Source organism: Orcinus orca, chromosome 2, assembly GCF_937001465.1.
Source record: "Orcinus orca chromosome 2, mOrcOrc1.1, whole genome shotgun sequence".
In the NCBI taxonomy this organism is placed as follows: domain Eukaryota; kingdom Metazoa; phylum Chordata; class Mammalia; order Artiodactyla; family Delphinidae; genus Orcinus; species Orcinus orca.
Window position 1 is genome coordinate 56,382,522 of NC_064560.1, and position 14,959 is coordinate 56,397,480.

The 14,959-nt window shown below is 40.9% G+C and overlaps 1 protein-coding gene across 6 annotated transcripts in view; it reads right to left on the bottom strand.

The window, feature by feature from the left end:
* The window catches only part of TRPM1 (transient receptor potential cation channel subfamily M member 1), a 106,650-nt gene that overhangs the window by 72,666 nt on the left and 19,025 nt on the right, over positions 1–14,959 (bottom strand). For 4 of the 6 annotated variants that reach the window (XR_004475994.2, XM_049705661.1, XM_049705662.1 and 1 more), the window contains exon 1: positions 791–927. Coding sequence is in view for 5 of the 6 variants with exons in the window: in XM_049705661.1 (XP_049561618.1) it covers positions 791–793 (3 nt within the window). In the remaining variant the exon portion in view is untranslated. Of the gene's footprint in view, positions 1–790; positions 987–9,660; positions 9,741–14,959 lie in introns of those variants that run through there. The other 2 variants (XM_033402992.2, XM_033402993.2) reach the window with 1 other exon arrangement.

A 14,959-nucleotide genomic window follows, 5' to 3' on the forward strand; every position in this document is an offset into this window, starting at 1 on the left:
TGGACCTTCCCCTCAAGGTGAAGAAGAGGTTAATGAGCAGATGCCTTGGCCCCTGTGAACAGCCTCTTTGTGTCCAGGCCAGTAGGCAGGGTGCCCTTCCAGAAGACCTTACGTTGTGGTCTTTGGAACACAACTGAATTTTATTTGAACAATGATGTTGGGCCAGTGAAATAGAATGAAATTGCAAAAATGGTCTCACTGGGCACGTGAGAGCATTATTCAGAATGAGCTGAAAGGGATCACAGTGCTGACGCCTCCCCTCTTGGCAGGGCTCATGAGAAAGGCAGAGGGCATTCCCTGTTTACATGCAAATGTGAAAGGCCTCCGTCTTCTTGGGCCAGCTGAATGCAAGCCCAGAGAGGCTGTGTGTGGACTTCAGAGGGAAATATTTCCAGAAACTCCTAACCCATGTAAGGGGGGTGGTAAATGTCCACTGTGAGAAAAAACAAAACAAAGTCCCAAACAACCCTAAAAAACAAACAACATAATTCGTCTCTCATCACTGGAGATGGGGTGGTATCTTTGTAGAGTGGGGCTGGACTGTGATGTATGAATTCACAATCTTGGTACGGATTTAAAGGATACTCCGTGTTCTCTATCATAGTGCCCAGTTTCCAAATCTCATGGCTAAAAACTCGACTGTGTGGATATATTTTCTGTCTTTGCATTGAAAACTCTAGGAAGATAGAGCCACACCCCTGAAAGAAGACCCAGGTGTCTGCAGTCCGGGAGGCGGGGCCTCTGGTGGAAGCTGCGGCTCAGTGGCATCCCTTCCCAAGGCCCCTCTTACCATGGCTTTATTGGAGTATCCGCCACCCTGGAATTCGAGAATCCCGTAGGAATCTGTTGGGTAGCTCTGGGTGTGCTTGCCAACAGACCATTTTTCGGGCTGAGTCTCCACCTGCTTGTTCTCCTCTCCATTTTTGCTGGCTGTTACACTCGGCAGAGGGGGGATATGCTGGTTGGTGAGCTGGCCACAGCAACACCTGAAAACAAAGGCAAAGCTCAGTCTTTCTATAACATTTTCCTCCTTAAGATGAGTTAACCTGAACAGAAGCAGCCTAACACCTTCCTTATCCAGCTTTACTGGAGACAGAAATGCCACTTATGATGTCCTTTTCCAGATAATCAATGCATATCTATTTCCATACCAGAAAAGTATAAATACCAGACTATTCTAAACACATTGGATGGTTGCCCTTCCCTACTGAACACATTTTTAGTCTTTCTGGTGTCCTGACAACATGACTATGGCCATCAATCACTGAATATTCTGTGACAAAGGACAATCACGCTCCCCCATGCAGAGTTGACCTGCAATGATTTTTCAATATTATTGGATTATTCTGTTGCTGGAGAAATGTAAAACATTTCTCTACACAAGTAACATTGAAAGTATATTTACTTCAGTTTTAGTCAGAAACTGGCTGAGGTAGAATCCAGGGCCTAAGCATTTTAAAGCCTAGTTATTCGGAAGCCAGGTAGGGGCTAAATCCACTTCAGTTTTAGTCAGAAACTGGGTGAGGTAGAATCCAGGGCCTAAGCATTTTAAAGCCTAGTTATTCAGAAGAGGGGGGCTTCCGGGAAGATGGCGGCAGGGTAAGACGCGGAGATCACCTTCCTCCCCACAGATACACCAGAAATACATCTGCACGTGGAACAACTCCTACAGAACACCTACTGAACGCTGGCGGAAGACCTCAGACCTCCCAAAAGGCAAGAAACCCCCCACGTACCTGGGTAGGGCAAAAGAAAACAGAATAAACAGAGACAAAAGGATAGGGACGGGACCTGCACCAGTGGGAGGGAGCCGAGGAGGAGGAAAGGTATCCACACACTAGGAAGCCCCTTCGCGGGCAGAGACTGCGGGTGGCGCAGGGGGAAAGCTTCGGTGCCGCGGAGGAGAGCACAGCAACAGGGGTGCGGAGGGCAAAGCGGGGAGATTCCCGCACAGAGGACCAGGGCCGACCGGCACTCACCAGCCCGAGAGGCTTGTCTGCTCACCCGCCGGGGCGGGCGGGGCTGGGAGCTGAGGCTCCAGCTTCGGTTGGAGCGCAGGGAGAGGACTGGGGTTGGCGGCGTGAGCACAGCCTGCAGGCGGTTAGTGCGCCACGGCTAGCCGGGAGGGACTCCGGGGAAAAGTCTGGACCTGCCGAAGAGGCAAGAGACTTTTTCTTCCCTCTTTGTTTCCTGGTGCGCGAGGAGAGGGGATTCAGAGCGGTGCTTAAAGGAGCTCCAGAGACGGGCGCGAGCCGCGGCTAAAACCGCGGGCCCCAGAGACGGGCAGGAGACGCTAAGGCTGCTGCTGCCGCCACCAAGCCTGTGTGCGAGCACAGGTCACTATCCACACTCCGCTTCCGGGGAGCCTGTGCAGCCCGCCACTGCCAGGGTCCCGGGATCCAGGAACAACTCCCCCAGAAGAACGCACGGCGCGCCTCAGGCTGGTGCAACGTCACGCCGGCCTCTGCCGCCGCAGGTCCACCCCGCACTCCGTGCCCCTCCCTCGGAGGCTCGCCACGCACTACCCTCGCACGCTCGCCTCGCACTACGTGCCCCTCCCTCCCCCCCCCCACCCGGCCTGAGTGAGCCAGAGCCCCGGAAGCAGCGGCTCCTTTAACCCCGTCCTGTCTGAGCGAAGAACAGACGCCTTCCAGCGACCTACACGCAGAGGCGGGGCCAAATCCAAAGCTGAGGCCCTGGGAGCTATGAGAACAAAGACGAGAAAGGGAAATCTCTCCCAGTAGCCTCAGAAGCAGCGGATTAAAGCTCCACAATCAACTTGATGTACCCTGCATCTGTGGAATACAGGAATAGACAACGAATCATCCCCAATTGAGGAGGTGGACTTTGAGAGCAAGATTTATGATTTTTTCCCCTTTTCCTCTTTTTGTGAGTGTGTATGTGTATGCTTCTGTGTGAGAGTATGTCTATAGCTTTGCTTCCACCATTTGTCCTAGGGTTCTAACCATCCGTTTTCTTTTTTCTTAATAATTATCTTTTAATTTTAATAACTTTATTATATTTTATCTTACTTTATTTTACTTTATCTTCTTTTTTTCCTTCCTTCCCTCCCTCCTTCCTTCCTCCCTCCCTCCCTCCCTCCCTCCCTTCTTTCTTTCTTTCTTTCTTCTTCTACTAATTCTTTCTTTCTACTTTTTCTCCCTTTTATTCTGAGCTGTGTGGATGAAAGGCTCTTGGTGCTGCAGTCAGGAGTCAGTGCTGTGCCTCTGAGGGGGGAGAGCCAACTTCAGGACACTGGTCCACAAGAGACCTCCCAGCTCCACATAATATCAAACGGCAAAAATCTCCCAGAGATCTCCATCTCAACACCAGCACCCAGCTTCACTCAACGACCAGCAAGCTACAGTGCTGGACACCCTATGCCAAACAACTAGCAAGACAGGAACACAACCCCACCCATTAGCAGAGAGGCTGCCTAAAATCATAATAAGTCCACAGACACCCAAAAACACACCACCAGACGTGGACCTGCCCACCAGAAAGACAAGATCCAGCCTTATCCACAAGAACACAGGCACTAGTCCCCTCCACCAGGAAGCCTACGCAACCCACTGAACCAACCTTAGCCACTGCGGACAGACACCAAAACCAACGGGAACTACGAACCTGCAGCCTGCAAAAAGGAGACCCCAAACACAGTAAGATAAGCAAAATGAGAAGACAGAAAAACACACAGCAGATGAAGGAGCAAGATAAAAACCCACCAGACCTAACAAGTGAAGAGGAAATAGGCAGTCTACCTGAAAAAGAATGCAGAATAATGATAGTAAAGCTGATCCAAAACTGTGGAAATAGAATAGACAAAATGCAAGAAACATTTAACAAGGACCTAGAAGAACTAAAGAGCAAACAAACAATGATGAACAACACAATAAATGAAATTAAAATTACTCTAGATGGGATCAATAGCAGAATAACTGAGGCAGAAGAACGGATAAGTGACCTGGAAGATAAAATAGTGGAAATAACTACTGCAGAGCAGAATAAAGAAAAAAGAATGAAAAGAACTGAGGATAGTCTGAGAGACCTCTGGGACAACATTAAACACACCAACATTCGAATTATAGGGGTTCCAGAAGAAGAAGAGAAAAAGAAAGGGACTGAGGAAATATTTGAAGAGATTATAGTTGAAAACTTCCTTAATATGGGAAAGGAAATAATTAATCAAGTCCAGGAAGCACAGAGAGTCCCATATAGGATAAATCCAAGGAGAAATATGCCAAGACACATATTAATCAAACTTTCAAAACTTAAACACAAAGAAAACATATTAAAAGCATCAAGGGAAAAACAACAATAACACACAAGGGAATCCCCATAATGTTAAGAGCTGATCTTTCAGCAGAAACTCTGCAAGCCAGAAGGGACTGGCAGGACATATTTATGGTGATGAAGGAGAAAAACCTACAACCAAGATTACTCTACCCAGCAAGGATCTCATTCAGATTTGATGGAGAAATTAAAACCTTTACAAACAAGCAAAAGCTGAGAGAGTTCAGCACCACCAAACCAGCTTTACAGCAACTGCTAAAGGAACTTCTCTAGGCAAGAAACACAAGAGAAGGGAAAGACCTACAATAACGAACCCAAAACAATTAAGAAAATGGGAATAGGAACATGCATATCGATAATTACCTTAAATGTAAATGGACTAAATGCTCCCACCAAAAGACACAGATTGGCTGAATGGATACAAAAACAAGACCCATATATTTGCTGTCTACAAGAGACCCACTTCAGACCTAGAGACACATACAGACTGAAAGTAAGGGAATGGAAAAAGATATTTCATGCAAATGGAAAACAAAAGAAAGCTGGAGTAGCAATTCTCATATCAGACAAAATAGACTTTAAAATAAAGAATATTAGAAGAGACAAAGAATGACACTACATAATGATCAAGGGATCGATCCAAGAAGAAGATATAACAATTGTAAATATTTATGCACCCAACATAGGAGCACCTCAATACATATGGCAAATACTAATAGCCATAAAAGGGGAAATCGACAGTAACACATTCATAGTAGGGGACTTTAACACCCCACTTTCACCAATGGACAGATCATCCAAAATGAAAATAAATAAGGAAACACAAGCTTTAAATGATACATTAAACAAGATGGACTTAATTGATATTTATAGGACATTCCATCCAAAAACAGCAGAATACACATTTTTCTCAAGTGCTCATGGAACATTCTCCAGGATAGATCATATCTTGGGTCACAAGTCAAGCCTTGGTAAATTTAAGAAAATTGAAATAGTTTCAAGTATCTTTTCCGACCACAACGCTATGAGACTAGATATCAATTACAGGAAAGGATCTGTAAAAAATACAAACACATGGAGGCTAAACAATACACTACTTAATAACGAAGTGATCACTGAAGAAATCAAGAGGAAATAAAAAAATATCTAGAAACAAATGACAATGGAGACACGACAACCCAAAATCTATGGGATGCAGCAAAAGCAGTTCTAAGAGGGAAGTTTATAGCAATACAATCCTACCTTAAGAAACAGGAAACATCTCGAATAAACAACCTACCCTTGCACCTAAAGCAATTAGAGAAAGAAGAACAAAAACTCCCCAAAAGTTAGCAGAAGGAATGAAATCATAAAAATCAGATCAGAAATAAATGAAAAAGAAACGAAGGAAACGATAGCAAAGATCAATAAAACTAAAAGCTGGTTCTTTGAGAAGATAAACAAAATTAATAAACCATTAGCCAGACTCATCAAGAAGAAAAGGGAGAAGACTCAAATCAATGGGAGAAAATATTTGCAAATGAAGCAACTGACAAAGGATTAATCTCCAAAATTTATAAGCAGCTCATGCAGCTCAATAACAAAAAAACAAACAACCCAATCCAAAAATGGGCAGAAGACCTAAATAGACATTTCTCCAAAGAAGACATACAGACTGCCAACAAACACATGAAAGAATGCTCAACTTCATTAATCATTAGAGAAATGCAAATCAAAACTACAATGAGATATCATCTCACACCAGTCAGAATGGCCATCATCAAAAAATCTAGAAACAATAAATGCTGGAGAGGGTGTGGAGCAAAGGGAACGCTCTTGCACTGTTGGTGGGGATGTAAATTGATACAGCCACTATGGAGAACAGTACGGAGGGTCCTTAAAAAACTACAAATAGAACTACCATATGACCTAGTAATCCCACTACTGGACATATACCCTGAGAAAACCATAATTCAAAAAGAGTCAGGTACCAAAATGTTCATTGCAGCTCTATTTACAATAGCCAGGACATGGAAGCAACCTAAGGGTCCATCCACAGCTGAATGGATAAAGAAGATGTGGCACATATATACAATGGAATATTACTCAGCCATAAAAAGAAACAAAATTGAGCTGTTTGTAATGAGGTGGATAGACCTAGAGTCTGTCATACAGAGTGAAGTAATTCAGAAAAAGAAAGACAAATACCATATGCTAACACATATATATGGAATTTAAGGGGAAAAAAATGTCATGAAGAACCTAGGGGTAAGACAGGAATAAAGACACAGACCTACTAGAGAATGGACTTGAGTATATGGGGAGGGGTAAGGGTAAGCTGTGACAAAGCGAGAGAGAGGCATGGACATATATACACTACCAAACATAAGGTAGATAGCTAGTGGGAAGCAGCCACATAGCACAGGGAGATCAGCTTGGTGCTTTGTGACCGCCTGGAGGGTGGGATAGGGAGGGAGACACAAGAGGGAAGAGATATGGGAACATATGTATATGTATAACTGATTCACTTTGTTATAAAGCAGAAACTAACACACCATTGTAAAGCAATTATACTCCAATAAAGATGTAAAGAAAGAAAGAAAGAAAGAAAAGGAAAGAAAGAAAGAAAGAATATTTGTTTTGCTGCTTTTGCTGCTCATACTTTTGGTGTCATTTCAAAGAATTATTTGCCAAATCCAAGGTCATGAAGATTTACTCCTATGTTTTTGTTTAAGAGTTTTATAGTTTTATCTCTGACATCTGATATTTGATCGATTTTGAGTTAATTTTTTTATATCGTGTTATGTAGGGACTTAAATCCATTCCTTTGATGTCCAGGTGTTCAGCACCATTTGATGAAGAGACTAATCTTTCCCCATTGGTTTAGGCAACCTTGCTGAAATATCAGTTGGTTATAGATGAATGGGTTTCTTTCTGGACTCTCAGTTCTATTCCATTGGTCTGTATGTCTACCCTTACTCCAGTACCATACTACTTTGATTAGCGTAGGTCTGTAGTAAGTTTTGAAATCATGTAAAGTGAGTCCTCCTACTTTGTTCTTTTTTTATTAGATTATTTTGGCTATCCTGTGTCCCTTGCAATTCCATATCAATCAGTTTGTCAATTTCTAGAAAGAAGTCAGCTGGAATTCTGATAGAGATTGCTTTGAATCTGTAGGTCATTTTGGGAATATTGCCATCTTAACTATGTTAAGTCTTCCAATCCATGAACATGGAATGTTTTCCCAATTATTTAGATTGTCATTAATTTCTTTCAACAATGTTTTATAGTTTTCAGATATAAGTTTTGTTATTATTATTTTTTTTTGGTCGTGCCACGCAGCTTGTGGGATCTTAGTTCTCCAACCAGTGATTGAGCCTGGGCCCACAGCAGTGAGTCCTAACCACTGGACCACCAGAGAAGCCCCTCAGATATAAATTTTGTAATTCTTTTGTTAAGTTTATCCCTAAGTGTCTAATTCTTTTTGATACTATTGTGTATGGAATTGTTCTGTTAGTTTCATTTTCATATTGTTCATTGCAAGCTTATAGAAATATATATGATTTTTGTATATTGATTTTGTATGCTGCAAACTTGCTGAACTTCTTTAGTAGTTATAATAGTTTTTTAGTGATTCCTTAGGATTTTCTATATACAAGATTATGTCATCTGCTGATAGAAATAGTTTTATTTCTTCCTTTCCAATACGGGTGCCTTTTATTTCTTTCTCTTACCTAATTGCCTTGGTTAGAACCTCTAGTAAAATTTTAATAGAAGTGGTAAGACTGAACATCCTTGTCTTGTCTCTGATGTTAGGGGCAAGCATCCGATCTTTCACCACTAAGTATGATGTTAGCCGTGGATTTTTCACAGAAGCTCTTTATCAGGTTGAGAAAGTTCTCTTCTAGTCCTAGTTTTCTGTTTTTTTTTTAAATCGTAAAAAGGTGTTGGATTTTGTCAAACACTTTCTTGGTGTCAGTTGAGGTGATCATGTGATTTTTGTTTTTTATTCTATGAATTTGATGTGTTGCATTAATTGATTTTCTGCTGTGAAAACAACCTTGCATTCCTGGGATAAATCCCAGTTGGTTATGATGTGTAATTCTTTTTATATGTTTTTGGATTTGGTTTGATAGTATTTGTTCAAGATTTCTGCATCCATATTCACAAGAGATATTAATCTGTAATTGCCCTTTCTTGTGCTGTCTTTGTCTGGTTTTAATATCAAGGTAGTACTGGCCTCATAAAATGAGTTGGGAAGTGCTCTCTCATCTTCTATTTTTTGAAAGAGCTTGGGAAGAATTGGTATCAGTTCTTCTTTAAATATTTGGTAAAATTCAACTGTGAAGCCCTCTGGACCTAAGCTTTTCTTTGTAGGTAATTTTTTTTTTTTTTTTTTTTTGGTGGTACGTGGGCCTCTCACTGTTGTGGCCTCTCCCGTTGCGGAGCACAGGCTCCGGACGTGCAGGCCCAGCGGCCATGGCTCACGGGCCCAGCCGCTCCGCAGCATGTGGGATCCTCCCGGACTGGGGCACGAACCCATGTCCCCTGCATCAGCAGGCGGACTCTCAACCACTGTGCCACCAGGGAAGCCCCTGTAGGTAATTTTTGATGACTAATCCTGCCTCTTCACTTCTTATAGGTTTCTTCAGATTATGTATTTCTTCTTGAATCATTTTGGCAGTTTGTGTCTTTCTAGGAATTTGTCCATTTCATCTAAGTTATCTAATTTATTGTCATTGGTATACAGGTCATAGTGTTCCTTTACACTCACTTCTATTTCTGTAAGATTGGTAGCAATGTCTCTTCATTTCTGATTCTAGAATTAAGATTTTAGATTTAGAATTAAGTCTTCTCTCTTTCTTCATCAATCTAGCTAAAGGTTTGTCAATTTTGTGGCTCTTTTCCAAGAAACAGCTTTTGATTTCATTGATTTTTCTCTATCGTTTTAAGATTTTCTATTTCATTAACTCCCATTCTATTCTCTATTATTTCCTCCCTTTTCTTTCTTTCAGGTTTAGTTTGCCCTTCTCTTCCCAGTGTGTTATAACATTAGGAACTCTAACAAAAAGGCCAGAAGATACCCTGGAAATCTGTCTAAAGCCCTCAGCTCCTTGATCTCACTAAGTCTAAAAGGAAAGTGTGGGCCCATCTGCTTGTGAAAACTCACATGAGTGAATGGAGGACAGCGCCTCTCCCCTGAGGCTGTCTGCATCTTGACAGAGGAACTTATAGCCCAGGTGACTCCCTGGTTAATGACTCACATGGGGCATAAGTTCTAGCTGTCCTTGACTTCTTCTCTCCCTCCCCCAAACACCAGAATAGTTGCTGGCAACTGGCAGAGAAGTGCAAGTTTGAATAATGTCTTAATTATGGCTTCCAACTTACCTGTTAGGATCTTTAGTGCTGGGAATTACAAAGATACATTCTCGTTTGCAAAAGGTTTTTTCTATCCAAGATTTCTGTCCCTGGAAGAGAAAAAAAGTGGAAATTAGACCAAGATATTCCCAAGCCATCTTCAGAGTTCATTCTTTTGCTTTTATAAAATGAGTAGTAACAGGAAGTCTGTCCAAAACATCTGAATAGACACGTCCAAGAATGGTGGACACAAGTCTTTCAGGATCTTAGCTCTGGTTTCTTTTAAGAGAAATGGCTCAGAAGTATGTATTCATGGTTTCCATAGGGCTACAACCTGGGTTTTGTATGCTAGTCAGAGTCTGCAAAGGGAGAACAATGATGCCCCTGGAGTAAGCCAGTGCCCCACGGAGCCTGGTGTGGACGTGAGTTACCGGAGAAGCTGACAAAGTCGGCCAGTCTAGGGTCAGGTCTTTGATTTGCTCTCAAGACCCCATCTTCTCCAGACTTTCAGGCTCCCCACACACCATAGTCATTTTTTATTAATTAATTAATTTACAGGTAATTTTTCTAACTGGTGCTCAGATTCACTGAATGTTATTTTTAGAATTAAAAATATTGGAGGTGGGATCCGAGAGCTGAGGGCAGGCTTGATGTACCCCACCTCGGGGTGGTGCTCTGACTGCGGCAACTGTTGTAGGGCTGCCTCCAGGGAGACAGCGAGGGGCCAGTGACCCCTTAAACATCTTCTTCTGAAGTACATTCTACGCTAGGAGGAATGACTGCACTATTTTCCTGCGCTATGGCAGTCAGACCTGGTAGAGGTAACATCTCTACAGAAACCCCAAACCTGGCAAGGATGGTTCAGATTTTGGCAGATTGTCGCTTCATCCCCACCCAACACTGATAATATCAGCAGAAGGACCTTCAAGATGGCGGAGGAGTAAGAGGTGGAGATCACCTTTCTCCCCACAAATACATCAGAAGTATACCTACATGTGGAACAATTCCTATAGAACACCTACTGAACACTGGCAGAAGACCTCAGACTTCCCAAAAGATGCCCTCAGACGACCTACATGCAGAGGCAGGGCCAAATCCAAAGCTGAACCCCAGGAGCTGTGCGAACAAAGAAGAGAAAGGGAAATTTCTCCCAGCAGCCTCAGGAGCAGCGGATTAAATCTCCACAATCAACTTGATGTACCCTGCATCTCTGGAATACCTGTATAGACAACGAATCATCCCAAAATTGAGGCGGTGGACTTTGGGAGCAACTATAGACTTGGGGTTTGCTTTCTGCATCTAATTTGTTTTTGGTTTTATGTTTATTTTAGTTTAGTATTTAGAGCTTATTATCACTGGTAGATTTGTTTATTGATTTGGTTGCCCTCTTCCTTTATTTTAAAAGAAAAATATGTATTTTTTCCTTTTTCTCTTTTTGTGAGTGTGTATGTGTATGCTTCTTTGTATGATTTTGTCTGTATAACTTTACTTTTACCATTTGTCCTAGGGTTCTGTCTGTCCGGTTTTTTGTTTTTGTTTTTTTAGTATAGTTTTTAGCACTTGTTATCATTGGTGGATTTGTTTTTTGGTTTGGTTGCTCTCTTCTTTCTTTTTTTAAATACTTTTTAATTTTTTTATTCTTAATTTTTTTTATTTTGTATTTTAATACCTTTCTTTCTTTCTTTCTTTCTTTCTTTCTTCCTTCGTTCCTTCCTTCCTTCCTTCCTTCCTTCCTTCCTTCCTTCCTCTCTTTCTTTCTCTCTCTCTCTCTCTCTCTCTCTCTCTCTTTCTCTCTTTCTCTCTTTCTTTCTTTTTCTCCCTTTTCTTCTGAGCCAAGTGGCTGACAGGGTCTTGGTGCTCCAGACTGGTCTCAGGGCTGAGCCTCTGAGGTGGGAGCGCCGAGTTCAGGACATTGGTCCACCAGACACCTCTCAGCCCCACGTAATATCAAACAGGGAAAGCTCTCCCAGAGATCTCCATCTCAACACCAGCACCCAGCTCCACTCAACAACCAGCAAGCTACAGTGATGGGCACCCTATACCAAGCAACTAGCAAGACAGGAACACAACCCCACCCGTTAGCAGAGAGGCAGCCTAAAATCATAATAAGTTCACAAACACCCCAAAACACACCACTGGACGCAGTCCTGCCCACCAGAAAGACAAGATCCAGCCTCATCCACCAGAACACAGGAACCAGTCCCCTCCACCAGGAAGACTACACAAACCACTGAACCAAACTTACCCACTGGGGGCAGACACCAAAAGCAACGGGAAATACGAACCTGCAGCCTGCAAAAAGGAGACCCCAAACACAGTAAGTTAAGCAAAATGAGAAGACAGAGAAATACACAGCAGATGAAGGAGCAAGGTAAAAACCCACCAGACCAAACAAATGAAGACAAAATAGGCAACCTACCTGAAAAAGAATTCAGAGTAATGATAGTAAAGATGATCCAAAATCTTGGAAACAGAATGGAGAAAATACAAGAAACATTTAACAAGGATCTAGAAGAACTAAAGAGCAAACAAACAATGATGAACAACACAATAAATGAAATTAAAAATTTACTAGAAGGAATCAATAGCAGAATAACTGAGGCAGAAGAACGGATAAGTGACCTGGACAATAAAATAGTGGAAATAACTACCACAAAACAGAATAAAGAAAAAAGAATGAAAAGAATTGAGACAGTCTCAGAGACCTCTGGGACAACATTAAAGGCACCAACATTCGAATTATAGGGGTCCCAGAAGAAGAAGAGAAAAAAAAAGGGTCTGAGAAAATATTTGAAGAGATTATAGTTGAAAACTTCCCTAATATGGGAAAGGAGATAGTCAAGTCCAGGAAGCGCAGAGAGTCCCATACAGGATAAATCCAAGGAGAAACATGCCAAGACACATATTTATCAAACTTTCAAAAATTAAACACAAAGAAAACATATTAAAAGCAGCAAGGGAAAAACAACAGTAACGCACAAGGGAGTCCCCATAATGTTAAGAGCTGATCTTTCAGCAGAAACTCTGCAAGCCAGAAGGGACTGGCAGGACATATTTAAAGTGATGAAAGGGAAAAACCTACTACCAAGATGACTCTACCCAGCAAGGATCTCATTCAGTTTTGTTAGAGAAATTAAAACCTTTACAGACAAGCAAAAGCTAAGGGAATTCAGCAGCACCAAACCAGCTTTACAACAAATGTTAAAGGAACTTCTCTTGTCAGGAAACACAAGAGAAGGAAAAGACCTACAAAAACAAACTCAAAACAATTAAGAAAATGGTAATAGGAGCATACATATCAATAACTACCTTAAATGTAAATGAATTAAATGCTCCAACCAACAGACATAGACTGGCTGAATGGATACAAAAACAAGACCCATATATTTGCTGTCTACAAGAGACCCACTTCAGACCTAAAGACACATGCATATTGAAAGTGAGGGGATGGAAAAAGATATTCCATGCAAATGGAAATCAAAAGAAAGCAGGCGTAGCAGTTCCCATATCAGACAAAATAGACTTTAAAATAAAGACTATTACAGGAGACAAAGAAGGACACTACATAATGATCAAGGGATCAATCCAAGAAGAAAATATAACAATTGTAAATATTTATGCACCCAACAGAGGAGAACCTCAATACATAAGGCTAATGCTAACAGCCATAAAAGGAGAAATCGACAGTAACACAATAATAGTAGGGAACTGTAACACCCCACTTTCACCAGTGGACAGATCACCCAAAATGAAAATAAATAAGGAAACACAAGCCTTAAATGACACATTAAACAAGATGGACTTAATTGATATTTATAGGACATTCCATCCAAAAGCAACAGAATACACTTTCTTCTCAAGTGCTCATGGAACATTCTCCAGGATAGATCATATCTTGGGTCACCAATCAAGCCTTTGTAAATTTAAGAAAATTGAAATTGTATCAAGTATCTTTTCCAACCACAACACTATGAGACTAGATATCAGTTACAGGAAAAAAATCTGTAAAAAATACAAACACATGGAGGCTAAACAATGCACTACTAAATAACCAAGAGATCACTGAAGAAATAAAAAAATACCTAGAAACAAATGACAATGATAACACAACAATCCAAAACCTATGGGATGCAGCAAAAGCAGTTCTAAGAGGGAAGTTTATAGCAATGCAGTCCTACCTCAAGAAACATGAAACATCTCAAATAAACTGCCTAACCTCACACCTAAAGCAATTAGAGAAAGAAGAACAAAAAAACCCAAAGTTAGCAGAAAGAAAGAAATCATAAAGATCAGATCAGAAATAAATGAAAAAGAAATGAAGGAAACAATAGTAAAGATCAATAAAACTAAAAGCTGGTTCTTTGAGAAGATAAACAAAATTGATAAAACATTAGCCAGACTCATCAAGAAAAAAAGGGAGAAGACTCAAATCAATAGAATTAGAAATGAAAAAGAAGTAACAACTGACACTGCAGAAATACAAAGGTTCATGAGAGATTACTACAAGCAACTCTATGCCAATAAAATGGACAACTTGGAAGAAATGCACAAATTCTTAGAAAAGCACAACCCTCCAAGAGTGAACCAGGAAGAAATAGAAAATATGAACAGACCAATCACAAACACTGAAATTGAAATTGTGTTAAAAATCTTCCAACAAACAAAAGTCCAGGACCAGATGGCTTCACAGGCAAATACTATCAAACTTTTAGAGAAGAGCTAACACCTATCTTTCTCAAACTCTTCCAAAATATAGCAGAGGGAGCAAGATTGTTTTGGTTTTCCTGGGTCCCTTGTATTTCCATATGAATATGAGGCTCTGCTTGTTGATTTCTGGGAGGAAAAAAAAAGCAGCTAGGATTTAGATGGGGATTGTGCTGAATCACTTCATCAGTTTGGGGAATATTGCCATTTTAATTATGTTAAGCATTTCAATTTGTGAACATAGGCTATCTTTCCATTTGTTTAAATCTTCTTACTTTAATTTCTTTCAACAATGTTTTATAATTTCAAGTGTACAAGTCTTTTGTACACTGAATCACTTCTTTTGTTAAATTTTTTTCTAGGTAGCACATTGTTTTGAGTACTTATTTTCTTTCTGTTACAAGATACTATATGCCTGTCTTGTTCACTTCTTCACCCAGGCTTAAAGTGAGCCATTTCTCCAAGGAGCCCTGGTTCTGTATAATGGGTAATAGTATTTAGAAAACATTTTCAGCGTGCTCAGTGTGTTCTAAAATACTCATTGTAGAGAGGAAACTAAGGCTCTCTGAGTTTAAATATCTTGTTTGTTGGCCTTCTGCAGATACTATTGTCAACTAAAATGAGC